At 33.9% G+C, this 26,788-nt stretch overlaps 1 protein-coding gene across 4 annotated transcripts in view; it reads right to left on the reverse strand.

Annotated features, from left to right (window-relative positions):
• The window catches only part of LOC126889283 (uncharacterized), a 138,301-nt gene that overhangs the window by 56,082 nt on the left and 55,431 nt on the right, over window positions 1-26,788 (reverse strand). For 3 of the 4 annotated variants that reach the window (XM_050657405.1, XM_050657404.1, XM_050657406.1), the window contains 3 exons: window positions 21,125-21,308; window positions 12,780-12,934; window positions 2,931-3,071 (listed from right to left, as the gene is read on the reverse strand). In XM_050657405.1, coding sequence (XP_050513362.1) covers window positions 2,931-3,071; window positions 12,780-12,934; window positions 21,125-21,236 — 408 coding nt within the window. In that variant the 5' untranslated portion in view covers window positions 21,237-21,308. The remainder of the gene's footprint in view (window positions 1-2,930; window positions 3,072-12,779; window positions 12,935-21,124; window positions 21,309-26,788) is intronic. The other variant, XM_050657408.1, reaches the window with a different exon arrangement.

Here is a 26,788-nt window from a genome sequence, read left to right on the forward strand (position 1 = left end):
TAGGGATGCTAATTAGTGGGTAATTTTTACGATTTTTTTGCCCAAAAAAAAGGAACCAACTTTATTTTGAGCGTAACTTACTTACACTTGATGCTAGAAACTTTTTAAAAAACAAAAATAAAGCTTTTTTAAATACTTTAAAAAAGTTGTGATGAGTTTTCCCGCAGAAGTGGGAAACTCCACAAGGAATTCAATCACAAAAATTGGAAAAAATACTTTGTAAAAGGTATAAAATTTTTATTAAAAATCCCTTTAAGGGACAGGACGTTTTCGATTTTATAAAAAAACCATCATCAGTGTTAAATATGTTGGATTCCAGCTGTGCCACCAAAGAAATATTAGGATAAAACCCTTTAAATATAATATAGATGCATTAAAGGTGCATAATTTAATAAAACTCCTTAGGATGGATAAATTATATACGATAATACGCCCTTAGGTAAGGTTTGGACCTTCCCAACACGTGGGGTGTAAATTGAGTTGTTTACACCATACTCATGCATCTATATAATAGTTAAAGGGTTTTTACTCTAATATTTCTTTGGTGGCTCAGCTGGCATCCAACCTGTATAACACTGATGATGGTTTTTTATAAAATAAATAAATTTATTTTTTGGTTATTTCACGTTGAAATAGTGGATTTGGAATTTGACGAATACGAACCTACTTTTCATTAGTTACAACTCTGCTTCGACTGGGTCTATAAACTTCATATACACAACATTTTTTATCTTTTTTATAAGCCATATTTTTGCTGAAAATATTTTTTCAATAAGATGCTTATGGTAGGGGAGCGCGTCAGATTATCATATGGGAGAAACCTGGTACCCTGCAGATGTACCTCTACCATATATTGGTTCTTAACACAGGGAGGTTCGTTAAGGGGGGTCCGAAAAAAAATATCTATGGTTAAAAATACTCAAAATTGTCATATTAAGATAAGGTGAGTTAGGTACATGCCAGAGAGTGTCTATTTAAAAAATCTGACGATTTGAGTGAGGCGTAAGGAAATGGGTGAGTCAAAAAGTTTCACAAAAGAAAAGCGAATATTTCGCGAAATGAACCTCAGATCGAAAAACTAAAAAACACGTCTTAATATATTTTTCATATAAAAATATTTTTCAAAAATCTATCGAATGGTATTAAACATTACCCCAACGGAGAGGGGTGGGGGTAAATTTAAAATTTTAAATACAAACCCCCCGATATTTCGCAAAATGAACATCAGATCGAAAAACTGCAAAATACACTTTCAAAATGTTTTTGAAAAATCTATCGAATGGTACCAAACACGACCCCACGGGGGCGGGGTGGGGGATACTTTAAAATCTTAAAAGGGACCCCCAAATTTTTACTGCAGATTTGGATTGTTTACGTACAAATAAGCAATTTTTATTCGAGACATTTTTTCGAATTATGGATAGATGGCGCTATAATCGGGAAAAACGATTGTTTGAAATGGAAAATCAAATTAAAAAATGGCAAGCGCCCGCTAAAATGGAAAATTTTACTTAAGAGTAAACAGTAGCGATCAACAGGTAGCAACAAAATATAACTTCGGGAGATAGTATCATAAACTTTGGCTACACTGGTAATCTTTGACATTATCTAAGATTAATATTTTGACAATATCATACTCGCGCTAAATGGAAGTAATAGAAAACGAGTTCATTATTAATATATAGATATTTATAAAAATAAACCAAAATGGGTGAAAATTTTATGTTAAGATAGGTATTTAGAGAGGTATTTGCATGAAATATCTAATAATAAAACAATAATAAATAATAATTTTTTGTTGTGAAGCGAAACAAATTGCGATTTTCGCGTAATTTTGGCACGGTTTTTAATGGACTTTTTCTTGGAAGGTTTCACTTTATTTTTCGTTTGATTTACTTTTTCCATTTTGTTAAACTATATCTGTACATGATGGTATGCATGTCGTGGCGTCAGCTGCTCAAAACAATCGACAGTTTTGCTTTTATTAAAATTAAAACAATATTGAAAACAAAACTTTATAGGGACCAATTTTTTGGTAAAACCTTCGTAATTTCTGAAATTTGCAAATCGACGAATTGCCGAAGCAAAGAATTTTACCGCGTTAGAGAGGCGAGAAGTGAAATGTAACTTTTAGATCTCCCTCAGCCCTTTTTGCTCCGGCAATTCGTTGGTTTGCAAGTTTTATATACCACGAAGGTTTTGCCAGAAAAACTTTCGCTTGTTTTAGTAGCTTGTTAAATAGTTGTCGCCATGACATCCGTACCATCATATTATTTTATTGTAAGTCGATACTGGCAACCTGAATTTTAGTTTTTTCAGAGGTAATCATATATGCACTCTTTAATAATAACCTAATAAGGTTTGAAACCGGTTAGGGTGCTTATGATGCTCTCTGAACAAACTGAAATATAAGACGAAATGATAATTTATTTATCTATATATTTACTTATCGGAGTATGCGGGCCAATTTTTCGTTGGAATTTTACCGCGCTGGACAGGTGAGAAGTGAGATGCAACTTTTACATGTCCCTTAGCCGTCTGTGCCCCGGCAATTCATTAGTTTGCAAATTTTAAAATCAACGCAGGTATTACTAGAAAATTGGTCCCAATAAAGTTTCGTTTTTAATATTATTTTAATTTTATTTACACTTCAAAAGTTTCTCTTGTCTAAAGGTACGATTCCGACAACGACTACAGACGGCAGACGGCAACTGTAGACGTCAGTTGCAGTTTTCGCTATGACAGACGTCACTACTTTGCACTATTAATATGTATAAGACTGATTCCGATATCTGACTGCAACTGCTGTTCGGCACAATATCAGTTGCTAATATTTATACAAATTAATAGTACAAAATACTGACGTCTGACGTCTGTAGTCTTTGTCGGAATCGTACCTTATAAATACGTTACAATTTTTTTCTACTTACTTTATCTTCTTGGTCTAATGTTGAATTATACCTTTTATCGTCACCAACCCACATCGACGATGATACGTTCACCATGTATGTTGTGTCTAATGTTGTTAAAGGAAAAAATTCATTGGAAGATTGCTGTTTTGACCATTTAAACTAAAATGTAGAAACATATTGATTATAGTGTCTATCTACTATTAAAACAAATGTGTATTGAACGGTTACGATGTAAGGTGAGAGTTGGACAACAATACTCGGACGGAGACATTTGAAATAAACGATGAACTAAAACAGGGAGATGCACTTTACCACAACTCGTCAACTTATGCCATAATCAGAAGTGCAAGAATCGAATGCCGACTACAATACTTCATCGAGAAGGACCAAACTTGGTGTTGGCATTTGCAGATGATATCGATCTAATAGGAAACTCCTGATTAAGTATGTAAATGAAATATGGTGGGTTTTAGAAGGTAGTTATGGCGCATTTTTTGACATACAATTAAGAATTTTGTATTTGTCATTGGCGCGCATACGGCAATCGGTTTAATTGTTTAAAGAAAAGAATTGTAGGTACGCCACTGATATATTTTTTCATATGGGGCACCATTTTTATGCAAAAAAATTAAAGGACTTTGGCGCGCATTTTTCATTTCTTAATTTTATCAAGAACTGTCCAATACAATAATACTAAACTAGAACAATGACAGAATATAATAAGATTTTAACTAGATGCAAAGTTACAAAAATGTTCAAACGGGTGATGTCGAGTTCGCTCCGCTTCGTTCAGGTATATTTTAGAAGGGTACGAATTGGCTCCCGCATGAATGCGGGTAGGCTCTCATGTAATCGCGGAAACAGTAGACATTTTTGCCAAATCGTGTAATATTTATACTGCTTAGGAAATTTACATAGTGATATAGACTTTTTATAGGAAAATTATACATTTAGACAAATACTTTTAGAGTTTATTTTAGTTCAACATTGGCATATGTGGCAATTTTAACACAAATTATCGGTGTCGGCCGGTATGCGCTCGAACGTTTTGCGCTCTTACCTGAAATCGGCCGGTTTGCGCTCTACACTCTAATACCCGAAAGTTAAGTTAGGACCGAAGGGTTAGGTCTTCCTCCTTTCCCATAGATATTTCTAGGAAGGTACCTGTTTCTAACAAAAAGAGAAAATTTGAAAGAAGTGACAACGCTGGCTGATATTTTCGACATGTTTAGGTAAAATAAATTTTGTCTATGGAAGCCAATTCGGACTCTACCTTTTTTAGTTCAGGTAAAATTCTTACCATTGGGAGCGAACTCGACCCCGTCCTTTCAAACTGTCCTCCCTTAGAGGAGAGGTGATATAAGAATGTTTTATTCATCATTGACGCACGTACGGGAAATGGTCTGAATTTTTTAAAGAAAAACATAGTAGGTACTATCAGTTATAGAATTTCTCGTTCAATTTGACAAAAAATCTTTCATAAGAGGCGCAGTTTTTATGCAAAAATATAAAACATCTTAACCTTTATAAAGTATTTGAAATAAGTTTCTATGCATATATCAAAACTACCTAGAGTACTTTGTAAGCGTTAAGATGTTTTATTTTTTGTATAAAAACGGCGCCGCATAGGAAAAAAAGGCAAGATATATTTTTTATCACAAATTATACGAGAAATTTAAAAATAATTTTTAATTTGACATATCCTAGTGGAGTTATTTTTTTCTTTTAAAAAGTAAGACCATTACCCGTGCGCGAGTGGCGGATCCAGAAAATTTTTTTGGGAGGGGTCATGGGCCTTGAGGGTGACTTAATTACTTCTCTCTGATGCAAGATCACTTAGTCTTACCAACCCTAGGATAAGGTGGTTTACAATTATGGGGGGGGGTCATGACCCCCGTGACACCCCCCCTGGATCCGCCAGTGAGCGCGGGCCAGTGATGAATATAAAATTCTTCTGTAACCAATTAAGGAGATCATTTTGAACATTTGTTGTAGCTTTGCACCTAGTTAAAATCTTATTATTAATAATAATTTCTGTTATTTTTCTAGGTTAGTATTATTATATTGGATTGTTCTTGAAATGTATTAAGAAATGGAAAATACGCGCCAATATTATGTCTAATTTTTTTGCATAAAAACGGTGCACCATATGAAAATATGACGAGTGAGGTTTTTTATCACAAAGGACCCCGCAAACACTCCTTATGGAAAAGTGGTCCCGGTCAAATTTAACGAAACTTCGAAACTTTGGTCAATGATAGCTCTCAGTGAGTAGATTAAAAAAGTCCATAGCACCTGGGTCTGAAAAACTATTATTCTCCAGCTACAGCCTTCTGAAGTTCTTAAATTTAGGTACTCGGTTTACGCTAAGTGCACTAATTCACGGTAAATGAAAATATCTATTACTGAAAGAAGATTGACTAATTTTCTACATGTATATTTGCGTGTTGCATATAAATTCGTGGTCAAAAATAGATGCATCGTATTTTAGCCTTCAGAAAGTCTCCGAAAATTCCTCAGATAACTGAAGAAGTGCCATAGAAAATGTGGTGCTAGAGTGGCATAACAATTATCATGTTTTCAAGAATGCTTTACACTTATCCAATACCAGCATATCTGCAGTTCCACCTTATCTTAAAAGACTATTGAACAGTGGCTGATTTAGGGGGAATAGGGGAATTCCCCCCGTATCACGGTCCAGAATTAAAGAAAAAATGTGGAAACATAATTATTACACGTTTATGTTAGTTTATATGCAACTTACTACAGACAGACAAATTCAACCCAATTATCTCAACGGTTAGGAAAATAAAGAGTACTTATTGCACATGCCATGTTCTTACCTATATCTATTATGTAGTTTGGGTTCATCTATTTTATATAGTATATATTTTGGGGTTGGTGTTTTATTGGAAGTCGCCCCCTTTCCCCAAGGAAAATGTTCCGCCATTGCTACTACGCCTGTGCATCTAACCGAAATCAGCAAAATCTTAACGTACAGATAGTCGAATATCACATAAATTCGTATTTTTCCATAGAAGATTGCAATTAATATTTCGTGTTTACCTACTACCATGTATGTACTTTGTTTTTTCTTTTCGTATTGAGATCAAGTCCATTTTATCTACTCGTATCTGATATGCTGGAGATTATCATTTGCAAATAATCTAAGCCATTTGCAAGAACTACTGCTTTGTCGACATCCCATCCATCCATCCAATAGCACTACAGCCCAAATCGAGCCTTGGCCTCCTTCAACAAGCTTTTCCAATCATTTAGATTTACCGCTGTTCTTTTCCATGAATGCGTTCCCAGGAAGTTCCTGGCATCCTTATCGACTTCGTCTTCCCATCTCTTTTTAGGTCTTCCAACAGGTCTTTTTCCCTGCATTCTTGCATTTAGCAATTTTCTGGGGATTCTATTCTCATGCATGCGGACCACGTGCCCTGCCCACCGTAATCTCTGCAGTTTAATGTATTGTGCTAGAGTTGGTTCGCTATATTGCTCGTATATTTCTCTATTATGCCTAATTCGCCAGTTGTTATCTATGCTTTGTCGGCATATCTAATGATTTTTAGAGGCACTCTATTCTGCTTGCGTGAAAACGTGAGATGTCTTGTTCTGCTCTAGCACCATTTATTGTGGTTGTTCCTTAATTTATTGAAGGCGCTTTACTAGCAGTGGTGGAACATTTGCCTTGGGACAGGGGGCGATTTCTAATAAAACACGAACCAATAAATACATAAAATAGATAAACCTAAACTACAAGACATAGATAATGACATGTGCAATAAGGTCCCTTAATTTTCCTAACGGTCGAGATATTTTCATTGAATTTGTTTGTCTGTAGTAAGTTTCATCATCATTCAGCCTACACTTGTCCACTGCTGAACGACTCCTGTAGTTCACCTCACAAATTCCTGTCCTGAACCGCTTGCATCCAATTTTGGCATATCCGCTTCAGGTCATCTGTCCATCTTGTTGGTGGTTGCCCTCTGCTTCGAAGGGCTGGGTCTATCTGCCGTCCTTCGCTCGCGCAATATGCTCTGCCCAGTTCCATTTTAAGGTCTATATTCTTTTGATTGCGTCGGTCACTCCTGATCTACGGCGGAATTCTGTGTTGGTTATTCGGTCTCTTAGGGTGCGTTCACTACGGAGATTAAAGGATGGTATCCTAGCCTAGAGCATTGTATCGTACTCTTCATATTCGTGAATTCTCGCATTTAAAATATTGCATTTATTTTACATAGCGATTGATAATATAGTTTCGCTCGCCAGGTAAAATAAATACATTATTTTAAATGCGAGAATTCACGAATATGAAGAGTACGATACCATGCTCTAGGCTAGGATACCATCCTTTAGTCTCCGTAGTGAGCACACGCTTAGGGTTAATCCCAACATGCCACATTCCATTGTTCTCTGTGTTGTTCGAATATTGTTTTGTGTTACGTGTAAGTGTTACGTGTATTACGTGTTTTGTGTAAGTTTCATGTAAGCTAATATATTTTTTATGTTTCAACAATTTTTTTTAATTCTGGACCTTGTTACGGGGCGAATTACCCTGTTCCCCCTAGATCCGCCGCTGTTCAGTAGTTTTCTGAAGATAAGGAGAAACTGCAGCTATGGTGGTATTGGCTAAGTCTGAACCATTTATGAAAACATGATAATTCTTATGTCGCTGTAGCAACACATTTTCTATCGCATTTCTTCAATTTTTTGAATACTTTTCGGCGGTTTTCTGAAGACTAAAATACCATACATCTATTTTTAACCATGAATTCATATGCAACACGCAAATATGCATGAAGACAATTAGTATCTCTTCTTTCAATCATAGATATTTTCATTCACTTGACCGTGAATTAGTGCACTTAACGTAAACCGAGTACCTGAATTTAAAAGGTTCAGAAGGCTGTAGCTCGAGAATAATAGTTTTTCAGGCCCAGGTGCCATGGACTTTTTTAATCTACTCACTGAAAACTATCATTGACCAAAGTTTCGTTAAATTTGACCGGGGCCACTTTTCCATAAGGAGTGTTGCGGGGTCCAAATTAAATGTGGTATTTAGAAATGATTTTTAGTTTGGCATATCTCAGTTGGGTACTAAGTATTTTTGTCTTTAAAAACTATTCAGACCACTACCCGTAGGCAAAAAATGATAAATAAAATTTTTTTAATTGTACGTCAAAAAATGCGCACCCGTCAAAAAAACCCATACCTAAGTATTAAATATTTGTATCGACTACTCTAAAAGTATTTGACATATCCTTATTAGTATGATAGAATTGATTCAAAAAATGACATAACCCAGACATCCAAAGTGAAAGTTATCCTCCAACACCAAATTGTTCTATATGGTCCATATAATGTTCAGAAAAAAGTCACACCTTTTTGAGCGTCGGGTTTGGGGGGGAGAGAGGGGAGAAGTCGGTAAATTCGTAGTTGTTTATGTTGTTCGTCAATATTTCTAAAACTATGAGGTTTAGCATGATCAACCTTCTATACAAACATGTTCTACATTCAATTTGAAATAAAAAGGCCCTTATACATAACGAACGGTTCCAAATTTACGGAGGTAGTATAGTATAATTGGTCCAAAAAAATGCCTAACCCAGACATCCACAGTAAAAGTTTTCCTCCAACACCAAATTGTTCTATATGGTCCACATATTGTTCAGTAAAAAGTTACACCATTTTGAACGTCCGGTTTGGGATGGAGATGGGGGAGAAGTCGGTAAATTAGTAGTTTCTTTACGTTTTTATATGACGTTTTTATTACGTTAAAATTCTACATAAAATTTAAAACAAAAATGATCCTATCCATAATTGTGATAAAATCAACGGTTCCAGAGTTACGGAGGGCAAAATGTGATGCTTTTTATATTTTTTGGGCAATTGATGATGATTTTGGGTGGTAAGGTTGACGTTTCTTCAAGGGACTATCACTAACATACCATCGGCCACTGAAATAGCAAATCCTGTTAAAGAAAATTTATTTTAATCAGTAAAAGTATTATAAATTGCCCAAAGAATATAAAAAGTATCGAAAACCTCCAATTTTCGCCCTCCATAACTCTGGAATCGTTGATTTTATAACAATTATGTATCGGGCCTTTTTTGTTTTAAATTAGATGTGCAGAACATTTTTGCATTGAACATTGTTTACGCTAAAGCATTTTTTAGAAATTCTGACGAAAAACATAAAAAACTACTAATCTACCGATTTCTCTCCCATCCCCCCCCCCCCAAACGGGACCTTCAAAATGGTGTAACTTTTTACTGAACAATATCTGGACCATATAGAACAATTTGGTGTTGGAGGAAAACTTTTACTTTTAATATCTGGGTTAGGCCTTTTTTGGACCAATTATACTATAATACCTCCGTAACTTTGGAATCGTTCATTTTAGAAGGATTACGCATAGGCCCTTTTTTGTTTCAAATTTAATGTAGAACATTTTTTTATAGAAGGTTGTTCATGCTAAACCGCATAGTTTTAGAAATAAAAACGAAAAACTTAAAAAACTACGAATTTACCGATTGCTCCCCCCCCCCCCCAAACCCGACGCTCAAAATGGTGTGACTTTTTTCTGAACATTATGTGGACCATATACAACAATTTGGTGTTGGAGGATAACTTTCACTTTGGATGTCTGGGTTTGGATCTAGTGATACCATACTATATCATACTTAGCAGAAAGTGTAGGTATTGTACACACTAACAAAGTATGTTAAATAAACCTATGTAACTACTACCAGATGCGTACTACGGGGGAAAGTGAATGGTTGACCCATCCCACATTCTACGCCACTGGCGGAAGTACTATTTTAGCCCAATCTTTAAATTCTCCAATAAAATATAATATGTAAATAATATACCTACTCTTCATTTGTAACGATAAAATCATTAGTTTTCGAGATCTTTGAAGTTAAATATTAAGGGGCAAAATACATTAATCAAAATAGCTGTGCCGTTTCATTTTCAATTTCAAATATCTCGAAAACTAATGTCTTTAACGTTACGAATGAAGAGTAGATTATTTACATAGAAAGTATTAGAGAACCCAAATATTTAAATTATGGAGAAAATAGCAATTCTACCAGTGGCGTAGAATTTGAGAAGGGTCATCCATTCACTGTTCCCTATCGTACGCCTCTGGTAGTAGCCAGAAACGTTTATTTATCATAGTTTAATAAAGTGTATAGTACGTAGACTTTTTGACAAGTATGAGAAGTATATGTCAAATAGTTTTAAAGTATAGTGGGTAAAAATAGTTATATAATTTTTAAATCAAACCGCCCTGTAACTCAGTAACGAGCCACATTTTATTTAAGCGATTTTGGTTAAATCTTAATATTTTGAGATCTAGCTAGAGCAGTCATGTCAAAGATACGGCCCGCGGGCCGCATCCGGCCCCCGGGCCATACCAATACGGCCCGCGATCGCAATGTGTCACAGAAAGAAGAATGATGTTTTTTAGAGCTTTTAGACTTCACTCGATTGCTCTACGGAAGTTTTAAAATGCGTACACTACACTACATTTATAAGTCATTTCAAAGGCAGCGCGTGCCTAGACAAGCGAGAGAGATAGGCAGTAACACCATCTCTTAGCGGAAACACCCTATTATTTTTGTTGAGAACAATAGAATCTTCCATGCGCTTCGAGTCTAGACTAGAACCTTCCTTATCGATATTCCTGAAGTAGTGGTTGAGAAGGTATTGTACATTTGTTTGTGTCGTGCGTGTGCGATATCCATAATTGTGTCGAGTTCCATATTTGTTACGATTTCGGCATAATGTCACAAAAACGTAAAGTTGATAGTGAACGTAGAGTTTTTCAGTCTAAATGGGAAAATGCATATTTTTTCATAGAATGGAAAGGTAAACCACTGTGTTTGATTTGCAATCAAACAGTTGCTGTTTGTAAGGAGTTTAACTTGAAGAGACACTATGATACGAATCACAAATCAAAATTCGATTGTTACACTGAAAAAATAAGAATGGACAGATTGTCATCTTTAAACTCTAAACTTCAAGGTCAACAATCGATGTTTACTAAAGCTAATACTGAGAGCGAAGATGCCCTGAAATCAAGTTTTATTATTGCATTAGAAATCGCGAAGAGATCAAAACCTTTCACTGATGGTGATTTTATTAAAGACTGTATGTTGAAAGTTGCCGATGTTTCATTTCCATTTCAAAAGTCAATAATTCAAAATATTTCGCTGTCAAGAAACACTGTTGCCTCAAGAATAAATGATTTATCTCAAAATTTGGTTCTTCAACTGAAGGAGAAAATTAAGGAATTTACAAACTTTTCACTGGCTGTTGATGAGAGCACTGATACTGTTGATACAGCTCAACTTGCTGTTTTTATACGAGGTATTAACAGTAACTTTGAAATAACTGAAGAACTATTAAAGTGCGTTCCATTGACAGGTACTACAACAGCAAATGATATTTATTCTGCATTGGAGCATTTGATGGCAGAATATGGACTCGATTGGAATATACTTAGCAGCACAACTACGGATGGCGCTCCTGCCATGGTTGGCCAACATTCGGGCGTTGTAACTAAATTAAAACAGAAAACATCAGGAAATTTTGTGGGATTTCACTGTATAATTCACCAGGAATCATTGGCATCCAAACATTTAAAAATGGACCATGTCATGCAACCTATAATTAAAATAGTAATTTTATAAGGAGCAGAGGACTAAATCACCGACAGTTCAGGCAGTTTTTACAAGATTTGGACGAAAAGTTTTCTGATGTCCCTTATTTCACCGAAGTTCGTTGGCTCAGTCGAGGAGTAGTTTTAGAAAGATTTTTTGCATTACGTGACCCTATTCAAGCTTTCATGTTAGAAAAAGGCAACCCAATTGATTATGACAATGACTGGTGGGTTGATTGTGCCTTTTTGGTAGATATGAATAAACACTTGACTGATCTGAATGTAAAGTTACAGGGTAAAAATCTGATTGTCACTCAAATGTACTCATGTATTCAAGCCTTTGAAACAAAGTTGAGGCTGTGGGAAAATCAGGTAAAAAATCAAACTTTGGATCATTTCCCTCATTTAAAATCATTTGGCACAGTGGATCAAAAAAAATTGGATCAATATTCTCAACTTCTGCAAAATCTTATCACGGAATTCAACAATCGTTTTGAAGACTTCCACAAAATGAATGAAATGGAATTCCCAATTTTCAACAATCCATTCAATTTTGAAGCTTCACAGGCACCAGTTCATTTGCAAATGGAGTTGATAGATCTTCAATCGGACAGTATTTTGAAAGAAAAATTTAAAGAGGTTAACGCACTTACATTTTATACACAATATTTCAAGAGTTTGGATAACTACCCGGAATTAAAAAAGCATGCAGCACGCATTCTGTGCATGTTTGGTAGCACCTATTTATGTGAGCAGATGTTTTCCGTCATGAAAATAAATAAGAACAAACATCGCACAAGACTTACAAATGAACATCTCCAATCAATTCTTAAAATAAATACAACGAATATGATACCTGACATCAATGAGCTTGTCAAAAACAAGAGAAGTCAGGTATCTGGATCCTCGGGCTCAAAATAATTACCCTCTTTTATAACTTTGATATGATTTTTAACAACCGTATATCATAAGTATACTATTAAATAAAATGTTATAATAATTCAGTACATTTTTTTTTATTTGAATCTGACCCGCCGACACATTCTGAATTTAATATATGGCCCTCTGCAAAATTTAGTTTGACACCCCTGAGCTAGAGTCTACAACTCAGTGATTGGACATTCTTAGCGAATCACCCTGTATATTATATTAGTGTAATTATTAATTTCTTGTTTAGTATTTTACTTACTGTAACATTCTGCTTTCCTATGGTTGGAACAGTACAATGTAATTTGGAGGTTGACCAAGTTTGTCCCTTAACAGTTGGGACATGTTTTTTTTGTGGATCCAGTTGAACTTTTCTTTTTTGTACTTTATGATTTGAATTTGTTACTTGTTTCTGATCTAAAAAATTTAAAAAATGTTTTGGGTATGTACCTGCTTCTAATTATTAAAATTTTCTCTCCCTTTCTAAAATATCATACAAACATATACAGGGTGGGCCAAAGAAAACAGTCCACCTCGATATTTGGCAGTATTTATTAAATTTTAACGAACTGACGAACCAGGTCGATTTTTGATCTAAAGGGGACATTGTCACATATCAACCCCATCCCTTCCACTTTCACCACTCCTTATTTTTAAATAGGAAATAGGGGTCGTCTGCTAGCTCATTTGAAAGATTATTCAATTTTTGATTCAGTAATATAAACATTAATATAATTATTTGTACAGGGTGTCCAAGAAAAAAAATTAATTAAATTGGTCTGCCAATACTTCTTCGTCCATTTGGTGACGTATCTCGTGTTATTCGTGGTATCCTATCCTCTGCCATTCTACTAATGTGTTGGTTCCACTTCTATTTCCGTTTTGTCACCCATACATTTATGTCTTCTACATTGCATGATCTTCTTATGTTTTCGCTTCTCTCCCTATCCTTATCCAACACACTTTTCCCTGATATTCGTCGGAGTATTTTCATCTCTGTTGTTTCTAGTAGTCGTCTCGTTTTAGATGTGTTAGGTCTTGTCTCCGCCGTGTATGTCAATATAGGTCTAATTGCTGCTTTACAGATTCTTGCTCTTGTGTCTTGTCTTAGGTGTTTGTTCTTCCAGATTGTGTCGTTAAGGAATCCCGCCACTTTACTTGCGTTTAAGCTTTGTTGTCGTACTTCCTCTTCAACATCTCCGTAACTGGTTATATCTCTTCCCAGATATCTAAACCTTGCTTCTTGCTTTATTATTTTCCCATCAATTTCGATTTTACATCGTAATGGGTATTTAGATGTTGTCATACATTTGGTTTTTTCTGGTGATATTATCATATTGTATTTCTTGGCTGTTGTATTGAAGATGTGTGTTAACCTTTGGAGATCATCTTCTGTCTCGGCGATTATTGCGGCGTCGTATGCATAACATAATATTTGGATTTCTTTTTTCCCCATTCTGTAACCATGACCTTTTCGTACTGCTTCTATTATTTCATCCATTATTATATTAAAGAGCAGTGGGCCTAATGAGTCACCTTGTCTGACTCCGCTGTGTAATGGTATAAACTGCGTTAGTTTTCCATTTATTTTTGTCTGGAAAAATGTATGTAATTTATTTAATTCAAAATACACTCTACTGATGTCACAAAACAGGAAAAAAATGTTTTTTGATAAATAAACATGGCTTTTCGCTTAATTTCAATGTTCAAGCTGCCACCCATCTGCCTCGTGGTAGGTTGAATATTGAATTTAAGAAACAAACAATGTTTATTTATAAAATAAACTTTTTTTTCTGTTTTTCGTCAGAAGTAAAATGTATTATGAGTTAAATAAATTACTTACATTCTTCTTTCTGTATCAATTAATTTAATTCAAAATAATTTTTCTTTGACATCCTGTATAGGGATTGCAAACCAGCAGCAGTTTCAATCCAGCTGGATTTTTGCAAGATTGGCCTAAATCCAGCTGGATCCAGCGCGAATCCAGCAAAATGTGGAATCCAAATAAAAACACGATTTTAATGATTTTTTGTCTGTATTCTAAATTTCTAAACAACCGAAACAAGATTATTTAGTTTTTTGGAAGTGAGACCTAAAAAACATATTTTATCTATCGTCTTATCTCCTAACCTACTTTGTACAGAACTGCACATACTGCTGGTTGCGGAAAAAGCATTTTCGGCCTCTATACTGGTCGGTGTTAAGGGTATCAAATAGACATAGACCATGGACAATGATCGCCTATCACTCATTCGGTCTCATAAACGGCCATTTCCTTTTCCAAAATCTTTTCGTAATTTTTTTAAGAACCAGTTTTTTTGGTTATAGAAGTTTTCTCTTTCTCGTTTCAATTCAATCTCAACTTCTTGTTCCAAAGTAAAATTCACGGGCTCTGGATTAGTTGGTCCATCTTCTTCTAATAAATCCTTTTGCGCTAGTTCCACAATCACTTGTTTTAAGTATTTTCTATGGGAAATAAGCCACAATTTTACTAAAAAACGAATTTATTAACGTTTCGAAGCCCAAATCGGGTTTCGTTGTCAAAATACAAAATACTATTAAAATATACAAAAATGTTGTTGCTAAGTAAAAAAATTCTTCTAATAATTTATTTAATCTGACTCATTTATATTGGCAATTCAGACGTATATTATACATTTTAAAGTAGAAGACTTTAAAATGATATCGCCAATATTTATGAGTTGCGTTCCTGGGGCGACTTTATTAAAAGATAGTTCATTCGATTACATGAAATCAATCCCAACTCAAGAATAACCGTCGCAAAAAAAATCATAGCATATGATCTGTCTTTAAAAAGACAACCAAATGCAACGATGACAGTAAAATTCTCGCGTTAGAGATTCATTATAGATTGATTTCATGTAATCGAATGAACTATATTTTAGTAAAGTCGTCCCAGGAACGCAACTCATAAATATTGGCGATATCATTTTAAAGTCTTCTACTTTAAAATGTATAATATACGTCTGAATTGCCAATATAAATGAGTCAGATTAAATAAATTATTAGAAGAATTTTTTTACTTAGCAACAACATTTTTGTATATTTTAATAGTATTTTGTATTTTGACAACGAAACCCGATTTGGGCTTCGAAACGTTAATAAATTAATTTTTTAGTAAAATTGTGGCTTATTTCACATAGCAAATACTTAATTATGAAAATGCCACAAGGAAATAGCTTCAGAACAAAATCACTTGTTTAATGTTGTTCTGTTGCGTAATGTTTCCGATAGGTCGGCACTAAGGCTAGAGTCCTGGCTATTTAGTTTTTCTAAGACAAATTTCATGGTTGTATCGGCTGTTATCAAATGGCCAGTTCTACAACCAGTTTTACCGGTTAAAGAGTGGCGATCAACTCATTGATTATTGAGCAAAGAATTTTATCGCAAAATCAATGTCTATCAACGCTATATCGATGCAAACTTTTAGGCTGTAGAAACTTTCCAGCATACTGAGCTACTGCTAGCGCGATAGAATGGCAAGTTGTCGACTCACGGCTTTGAATAAAGCGGCTAATGAAGACATTAAGTAACAGGGTTTACCCTTTTTAAGGTCTGGCGCATATTGAACCTAAGCGAGTCACAACCTGCGCTGGTGGGACCGGTGACCTGTGCAGTTATTTTTCTAGCGTGGCGCATATTGATCACAAGCTAACCCGACCGTCGGCTGTCGCCGTAACGAATAGAGATGGGCAAAATAAGTGCAAACGTGTAACGGTTACTATTGATACCGGTTCTCAGTGGTACTGAGTACAAATACTGATTAAAAAATACTGATGTATCTGATCCTTGTACTGAATTGAGTAGGCAACTAAAAAACGGTAGTTCCGTACATGTAACTAGTAACGTTTTAAAAATATCTTACACGTCCCTAGTAGTCGTAGCGGTATGACTTTCGAAAACATCGAATTTGATCATAAGCGGCTGCACAAAAAGACATCTTACACTGAGTATTCTATTTCTACATAACTTTATAATAACAAGCATAAGTTAAACACTGCATTGATTGTGATTGCAAAAACGGTTCGCATGTTTAATAGCTATTTGTATAACAAGGGAAGAAAGTGCTACTTTTCCTCCCGAGAATGAAGTTTACTGCCCGACGCGTAGCGGAGGGCAGTAATCATTCAAGGGAGGAAAAGGCACTTTATTCCCATGTTATACATATGGTTTTTCCACCTTCCTCAAATTAATAACAAGTCATTTTTCATTTTTACTTAATTTATTTATGTAACTAACCAACAAAACTTATTAAAACTAAAACTAGCAAGTAGGTACAATATAACCGTCAACTGTCAAATATAAGTCAAATTATTAATGTAAACATTGTTAAATCAAAATAACAATTTACTGTTTTCTACCATTCTGTAAAATACAGGGTGTTTATAAATAAACGTTAAAATGTATAGATACTTACGTAATAGAAAATAGATATTGTACAGGGCGTCAATAAGTTATATTTCATGAATCAAATACCATGACGTCACTTTTACTTTTCCTCCCTAGGGAGGAAAAATATTTTCCTCCCTAGGGAGGAAAAGTACAACTTTGCTCCCTACAATCAGGTCCGGAAAAGTATACTTTCGGCAGAGGTAGGTGGAAAAATAAGATTTTTGCTGATTATGTTTTTGAAAAATATTAAATTACACAAAAAATACAATTCACAACCATCATTTCATTTTTAACGATAAACAAAAGTCTAATAAATATATGATGCCAAGTTTAAAATTGATCGACTTTGTCGATAACAGTGTCATTAATAGATATTTTTTACCATGAATCATTTTCCAATGATTGTGTGGATTTAGAAATACATAATAAACAATTTTTTGATCTGTAGAAAGGAGATTATAATTATGACACATTATGGTACTCCTTATTTTTCAAATAGTATGCTCTTCTAAACGCATAACTTTGATTTATTGGCTAAAGCCACACTAACTACAGAGCCGTGCGGTACATCTTTTTAATATGATGCAAGTCTTCGAAATTCCGCCTCTTGAGTATTACAGAAACTTAACTTTTATTTTTATTAAACGAACCTACACAAAATGAAGGACATCTTTTATTTTAAAAATAAAACACTTTATGGACCTGGATCCGGCAAACTGAAAATTTGTTAGTAGCTTAACGGTGTCGATTCGGACAAACTTTGATGTACAGGAACACTGGAACAGGGGAAGGTTTAATAGTGGAACAGTTTAAAAATTTGGAACGTCACATTACGAAAACGTCCCATGTATTTTGTCGGACAGAACAAAAAATCGATTTGTTACCCTTTCATTAAACTCTCATGCAAAAATCAGACTGCTATTACTAACAAACATGATTCCTGTTATTTGACATGTTCTTCCTGTTTCACTCATTAAAATGCCCAGTTAGTGATAAACACCAGTCTAATTTTTCCATGAGAGTTTAATGAAATGGTAACAAATCAATTGGAAGTTCTGTCCGACAAAATATATGGAACGTTTTTGTAGTCTGACGTTCCAAATTTTTAACCTGTTCCACAATTAAAACTTCCCCTGTTTCAGTGTTCCCGTACATCAAAGTTTGTCTGACGAGACACCGTTAAGCTATTAACAAATTTTCAGCTTGCTATTAATCAACTATTTGTTGGTACGCGGAATCCAGGCCTAGAAATACTATGTCACAAATGATGGCGTAATCCCTTTTTTATAGGTATAAAAATTTTGTAAATATCATTCATTTCTTAAATCTACACAACATTATCATTAAAAATGATCCATTATTAAAAACCGTTAAGCATATCTGTGAATATAGTATAACCCTCAAATAAAATGTGTCATCATACCGGGCTTGTTCATGCTTAAAAATAAAATATGTAGACAAGATATAAATATATGTAATAGGTAAGCAGTTTTTGCAACGACAATCCAATCACAGTCAGTGTTCTTTATAATAATAGTAATTCCGAACGAATTCTATTAGCTTCTCTACGTCCATCTCGAAAACAAAACCGCAACTGAGAATTGAGTCACGCGTCCCACGACACCAGAAAACTGTACGCCGATGACAAACGTTCGCATGGCTAGACCTGGCACCGTATTGACTGATATTAGGATGCGCAGAACTCTCTACGCAACTCGCAGGTGCCAGGTTGTGTTCGCTTAGGATCAATTTGCGCCGGGACTAAAGTTTTAAGTAACTTATTTCGAATTTGACACGTTTGCGGATCCGCGCTGCTGGATCCAGCCCGGTTTGCTGGATCCAGCATGTAAAAAAGCGCTGGATCCAGCAGGATTGCTGGATTCTGGATCCAGCAATTGCAATCTCTAATCTTGTATAAATAATTATGTCAATGTTAATATTACTGACTAGAAAATTGAATAGCATTTCGAATGAGCTAGCACACGTCCCCTATTACCTATTTATAAATAAGGGGTGGGGAAGTGGAAGGGAGGGGTTGACAAATGACAGATGTATGTACCCTATAAATATGTCCTCCTTAGATCAAAAATCGACCTGTTTCGTCATTTCCTTAAAACCTAATAAATACTGCCAAATATCGAGGTGAACTATTTCTTTGGCCCACCCTGTATATATATCATTGATATTTTGTGTGACCCCAAATTTATGTTTAGTATAAATTATGGGCGATCTTCGTAAGAGTAACCAAACCGATCATGTGTTTATCACGTGATTACACGCTCCATGATTTTTGCATAAATACACGCCCTGTAGCAGTTAGCCCGTATACTCAATGGGTTTAAAATTAGCCAAATATTCTTAAAAGGTGTAAATTGTATTTCAAAAGTCTTTGAGTATTCCATCTCGATTAGAAAAGTTCTCATTGGATGTAAAAATCGGGAACTAAAAATAATGCATAAATTAAATAAACGAGAGACGTACATACCTAGGTACATACAAATCAATGGTATTACCCTCCAGAGTTCCCAAAGCTTCAGATACCTAGGCAGAGAGCTAAATAGCCAGCTAGACCACTCGAAAGAAATTAAAAGACGCATTGTAATAACAAGGTCTAGTTTTATGAACATGCGTAAAATGCTCTGTAACCCCAAGCGCTATCAGTCACAATAAGATTGAGAACACTAAAGTGTTATAATATGTGGTCCCTATTACTGTCTGTAAGACCTGGACATTAAAACAGTATGACGTCAACAAATTTAATTCATTCGAAATGTGGATGTAGGTACCGCCGAATACTAAGAATAAGTTGGACCAGTAGAACTATGAACGAAGAAGTACTGAAAATAATGAACACAGGTCCTCATCTGGTACATACAATCAAAATTAGAAAAGCGTCATATCTAAAACACATAATGCGCCATAGAGAATTTGAGCAGCTCCAGGTAATATTCGAAGGCAAAATCGAAGATAAAGGGTTATAGGAAAAAAGAAAAAATCCTGGCTACGAAACATCAGAGATTGGACTTTCACAACAGGGAACGACTTAAACTCATCAAGCCCAGAACAGAGAGATATTTGCCATATTGATCGTCAACCTCAATAGGGGTTGGCGATCCTCCACTTAGGAGGAGGAGGACCTACTTGCCACTTCCACGTCAGCTTCCTTTATACCACAAAAAACTTTTCTCAAAAATTTCCTCCCCAGATCTCTAACAGTTTTCCTTCTTTCTGATTCATTATCCAAGTTTCACAGAGACGCATAAAGCACTGTTATGGTCCTTTTCATGAGCATTTTTCAGTGCATCACAAATGATAGAAAAAAAGGTAAGTCCGTGATAATACACATTTAAAACATTTATTCTAACATGACATTTTAATTAAATCTGACAATTGTTTTATTTGCAATTTGGCATAAAAACAAATCAATTGTGTTTATTGCATTTATAAAATGGTATTTTCTTTGATTTGTATAGTCTTATAAATTGTACAGATTATATCCGTAGATATATTATATAATTCGTAAATTTTTTTTTCGATTATAGTGCCATCTATCGACAACTAGAATAAATGTTATAAATGTGTGCAATCACCGACGTGCCTTTTTTTCTGTCACATACAATTTAATGCGTTAGAAGGAAATCGAAAAACTGTGATGCACTGAAAGGTGATCATGAGAAAAAGATAGTCTCACTATTGTTTCATAAGTTCGAATCTTCGCTGCCCTTGAAAAGTTCTTCTCCTTCAACAGTGTATTTAATGATCCTATTACTCTGCTATTTTTCAATAACCGTTTATCTATTTACCTCTCTTCGCCTCCTCTATTGGTAACTGTTACTCAAATTCTTTTACGTTCTCACTTTAATACTCTTTTATCTTTCATTCATCTTTAAAGTGGTCCATTTATTTTCTTCTGCATTTTCCCTTTTCATTTCCATATAATATTATGTACTTCGTTTCTTCTTGATTTATAGTCAGGCTATATTTTCTAGCTTCTTCTTCAAATTTTGTACGAATGAAAACATTTTTCGAAGATTTACATAGTGTAAACCTACTTATATATTTGAAAAATCGCTGGAGTATTGTGGTTTGAAATTTGCAGGAGGTATTACATATGTCTTAGAAATTCTACATAATCTACCTACAATAAATATTAAACCAAAAATTTTAAAATGTAATATAAAAACTTATATCTACCTAGAAATTTTATAGGGTAGATGTTATTCGAGATGATACTACATATTCCCAAGTCGAAACCAAGTATTAAAACCATTAGTGATGCATTCATGTGTTTGTAATTAATATTCATGTTAAGTTCATATATATATGAAGCTTATTTTTAACAATATGAAAAATTTTGGATTTTCTTCAAAAGAGAAAGCTAAAATTTAATAAATATATAAATAGTAATATGGTACGATTCAATGTTTTATTCACTGTTGCACACATAATTTTCTACAAATTGGGGTTTGATGCTTGAAATGGCAAGAAAAGACTGAATCCACGGAATGAAGAAGAAGAGAACAAATAGTTTTAAACATCGGTGTAGTTTTCTAATTAAAGCTTTTCATAAGTCAATTAACGCCAGGTTTATTAGAAGGCTGTATTGGTTGAGGTTTTCTGTTGGTTTTTAAAAATTACATCTCAAGATTATCGTTTGCAGCGTATACATTTCGCACCTTCGGTCAAACAGTGCAGTGCCATAATAAGTCAAAAAAGCAAAATATCGAGAAAACGACGTTTAAAATTTGTGCTACTACTTTTCCGGGTTTAATTCAAAAACTATTAAAATTAGTATAATAACTGTTTGTCAGTTAAAAAGGTTTTTGAAGTTCTACAGAATACTATATTAATTCTGCTAAAAATATTTAAAAAAAAATTTTTTTTGAGCTGTAACACTACACACGTAAAATAACGAAACATTTACGAAATATTATTTATCAAAAGTGGCTCTTGTAGTATAAAATATAATATCATAGGCGTATAATATCATAAATATAATATCATATATATAATAAAATATATATATCATATAATATCATATAGAATTTTAATTCAGAAAAAATCAAACAAGATAGAACTTTTTGTAATTTCATTGAGAAATGTTTAATAAACAACATATCAAAAAAGAATGTGTGTGTACTTTGTACGCTCGTAAGAAGTTATACTTCTATTATATGATTTAAACGAAATTAATATACTTTTTATTTATATTTTATTTAAATATTAAACTAATTTATACTTACTACTTCTCAAACATTTTTATTAAAACAGTGCCAAAAATTAAAATAATAAAAGAACACAACACACACAAACACATTAAAAATGCCACAAATGATTTCTGAACATTAATTGTCGGAAATATTTTTTTAACTAAATACGTATTTTCTGAAAATAAAATTATATAATAAATATACTTACAATCATAAAATGTAAAAAACAATAAAATAATAAAAGTTTCTATTGGGGTTCGAACCAGCTTATCAGCGCGGTTGGTATTGGCGTTGTATTGTGGTTCATTCGCCTTAAACGCTTCGCCACGGAGACAATGTGTCATTATGTGCGAAGATCGACTAACTCAACGGATTAAACTTTTGAAATTTTTGAATTAAATCAAATTATTTTGATCTTGAATTGAAATTATTTAGAATTGAAAAAATACAACAAAACATAGAGTAAGAAAACAATAATATATTAGGTGAATATTGATAGAAATTTTGATGGTAATCAAATTATGTAAATAATAGTCTTTTTGATAGCAGTTGCCGCTAGGGCATCTGTTCCATTTCGTTCGTTGCAATCCTGGACTGCACGCTGGGGTTTGTTTTGGTTGGATCGGGGAGAGCAGCATATGTACCTCCTGATGAGAGACTTATAAGTTTCGAAACCGGTAGAGGTGTTTGAAGCACTCTCTGATTGTACTAGAATATGGTTCGGCTGTATTTTCGTTTCGCAACGAAATTGAAAATGGTTATTCATTTTTTTTTGTAAATAAAAGTATTACATACTATGTATTTTCGTAGGTTCAAATGGGTAGGTACCTATGATACATTTACAATTATTACGTACCTGTTGCTTTAAAAACTATTTAAACGTCACTACAATTATAAACTTTTTTGTTTCTGTCCTCACAGCAATAAAACTAATATATTATACATTTTTTGTTTACCTTCATATTGAACAATTATTTATTATTGACAGATCATTTCAACACCCAATCAGAGCCCGCATAACGACTAATACCATACTGTCGGTGTGCGCATGCGCGCAGATCAGTATAAATTCACCCTCAATTTCAATCGCGCCTAAAAAAGTATAACTTCAAAAAGTTCTACTCGAGAAGTGGGTGCTTCATTTTTTATTAAACAAATGAACTACGAAGTTTTATGTTTTTTTTTAATAACTCCGAAAATATAAATCTCGTATTCAAAAAATTCATATTTTTTACATACCTCGTATAAAACTAAAAAAGTTTAATACATGATGGTTTTATCGTAGATTTTAGATGAGGGAGAGCATTTTATGAAGAATAACTTTTTTTCGTAAAAGTGATAATAAAATAGTTGTCATAATTGTAATAAAATGATGATGAGTAACCGTAATTTGAGAATAAATTGAAAAAAAATTTCGATTAGAATAATGTAATTGTATATTTAAACATAGTTTTTAATTTCTAACAACTTTTCATAATAGCATTTTTTGATATTCTGAAATATAAAGGTACTTTACTCTTTAATGAAATTCATATTTTTGACATAACTCGTATAAAATTGATAAAATTTGATATCTGATGGTTGAGTTTTAGATTTTTGACTATCCAGAGCATTTTATGAAGAATAACTTTTTTTCGTTAAATTGATAATAAAAAAGTTTTCCATGTGGTTCCTAGCTACGCAGACATACTGTATAAGAGCTTCTGTATAAGAATTTTTAAATTGCAATGCCATATTCGGATTCAGTATAATCAAAAACAAAATAGAAACATATTTGATCAAAGTAAAATGATGAATTTAACGATATTTTTAAAATTATTAATACAAAACAATTGTTATTGTTTAAACAAATAATAGACAATTAGCGGCCAAATCCGCGAGTAGAACTTTTTATTTTAACATGTATATAAACTAACAAAAAAAAGATTTAGAAAAATATATTTGTTTGAATTTTTCCGAAACAATGCATGTTTTCGTTCTAATTGCACTCCCCTATCAATATTATTATCCGGTTAACAGACTTATACTTCTTAATGGTGTAACTTTAATTTCAAGTAACAACATTGAACAAAAAATACTGCAAAAAGAAAGATAAATAAACTAAAAAGGGATACTTCCCTGGGTTAACTGTATACCATATAGTTAACAAACTCAAACACCGAAGTAAAACAACTTCTATGTAATAGGTATATTAAAAAATTCTAAAAAATCCCAATGGATTGTCTACAATGTGTTCAGAACGAACGTTTTCGGACCTATCAGTCCATCATCAGTGAACTCAAATACTTGCTAACTAGCCCCAGAAGCAAACAATGGTTGTAATTAAAATTCAGTCTATAGTATAGTGTGTTGAAATTAAGAAGGCTTAACACCGATGTTAGAAGATTCCTCTGGGAACATGGTGAAACCCTAAACGAAATCTTTTACAACCATCTTGGGCCACGAATGTCCTTGGCATGTTCTTGAATGTCCTTGACATTCGTGGCACAAGATGGTTGTTAAAGGTTTCGTTTAGGGTTTCACCATGTTCCCAGAAGAATCTTCTAACATCGGCGTTAAGCCTTCTTAATTTCAACACACTATAATGTAAACTGAATTTTAATTACAGCCATTGTTTGCTTCTGGGCAAGTTAGCAAGTATTTCGTCCTATTAGAGGTAAAACTCACTAACTACACTTTTCAGAAAGTGGAGAAAAATCGATTTAAGGGTACAAATTGTTTTTTAAATTCACCTGACTTGAATATTGGAATTTTTTAATGCAACTTTAAAGAATAAATAAAAACAGATATTTTAAGCCAAATTTCGTCACAGGAACTATTAGTCCAGAAAGCCACTGCGCATCCGCTAGGAAAAATATTCTAATTCGGATTTTTTGCGATCTTACTCAAAAAGGACTCCTTTTAACAAATTTGCATGTTGTCAGAACCAAAAGGTGGTCAAAAATTTTTTATACATTTTTTTTTGTTTTTTTACTAAAATTATTTTTTTTGCATGGAAAAAAGTTTTTTTAGGTTTTTTGGATCATTCCAAAGAGAAAAAATCTTTAGTGACTTTTCTCTAAAAATGATAGTTTTTGACAAATAAGCAATTAAAAATTGTAAAATTGCGAAATCGGCCATTTATAACCCTCAAAAATTATGTGAAAAACTGAAAAGTTGAATGTTGCCAAGGTAGGTAGATATTCTTTAAACATCGATTGATACAATTCCGAAGAGCTGTTGGCAATACAATATTCAAAACTGCTTTGTTTTTTAATTGCTAATCAAGCGTGCGCGACACTATTTTCCACCGACAGTATGGTGCAAATGAAAGGAATAAAAATTCGTTATTTCGTAAACCAGCGACTTAAATCCCGAAACAGGTTGATTTTTATTTTTAAGCTATGATATTGTGGCATATATGGTATACTAGTGACGTCATCCATCTGCACGTGATGACGTAATCGATGATTTTTTTAAATAAGTATAGGGTCGTGTGCTTGCTCATTTGAAAGGTTCTTCAATTATCTATTCAGTAATATAAACATTTACATAATTATTTATACAGGGTGTCCAAAAAATTTGTTTGACAAAAAATAAGTAGAAGAACACCCTGTATAAATAATTATGTAAATGTTTACATTACTGAATAGAGAATTGAAGAACCTTTCAAATGAGCTACCACACGACCCCTATCCTCATTTAAAAAAATCATCGATTACGTCATCACGCCCCGACGGATGACGTCACTAGTATACCATATATGCCACAATATCATCATCATTCTCTTTGCCTTATCCCTATGCGGGGTCGGCTTCCCTAATTGCATTTCTCCACACAATTCTATCTTGGGTCATATCAATGTTAATTCCCTTTACCAACATGTCCTGCCTTATTGTCTCCCCCAGGTCTTCTTTGGTCCTCCTCTCCTACTCCTTCCAGGAATCTGCACTTCAGCTATTCTTCGTATTAGGTGATTAACGTCTCGACGTTGAACATGACCAAACTATCTTAACCTATGCTCTCTCATTTTGGCATCAATTGGTGCCACACCTAGACTTCCCCGAATATACTCATTTCTAATTTTATCCTTCTTTGTCACTCCACTCATCCATCTAAGCATTCTCATTTCCGCCACATGCATTCGTCGTTCCTCTTTCTTTTTCACTGCCCAACATTCAGTTCCGTACATCATAGCCGGTCTTATGGCTTTTTTTATAGAATTTTCCCTTCAGCTTCATTGGAATTTTCCTGTCACACAACACACCACTCGCTTCTTTCCACTTCATCCATCCAGCCCTAATTCTACTGCATGCATCTCCATCTATTTCTTCATTTCTCTGTAATACCGATCCTATGTACTTAAAACTATTGCTTTTCACAATAATTTCATCATCCAAAGATACCATTTTATTTGTAGTAGCTCCATCCTTAAATGAACATTCCAAATACTCTGTTTTTGTCCTACTAAGTTTTAAACCTTTTTCCTCCAGAGCTTGTCTCCACTGTTCCAAGTCTCTTTCACTATTTCCTACTAACACGACATCATCAGCATACATTAAGCACCATGGAATGTTACCCTGTAGTTTCGCTGTTATCTGATCCAAAATTAATGGGAATAAATGCGGACTAAGCACAGAGCCTTGGTGCAATCCTACTTTCACATGAA

Source organism: Diabrotica virgifera, chromosome 8, assembly GCF_917563875.1.
Source record: "Diabrotica virgifera virgifera chromosome 8, PGI_DIABVI_V3a".
Classification (NCBI taxonomy): Eukaryota; Metazoa; Arthropoda; class Insecta; order Coleoptera; family Chrysomelidae; genus Diabrotica; species Diabrotica virgifera.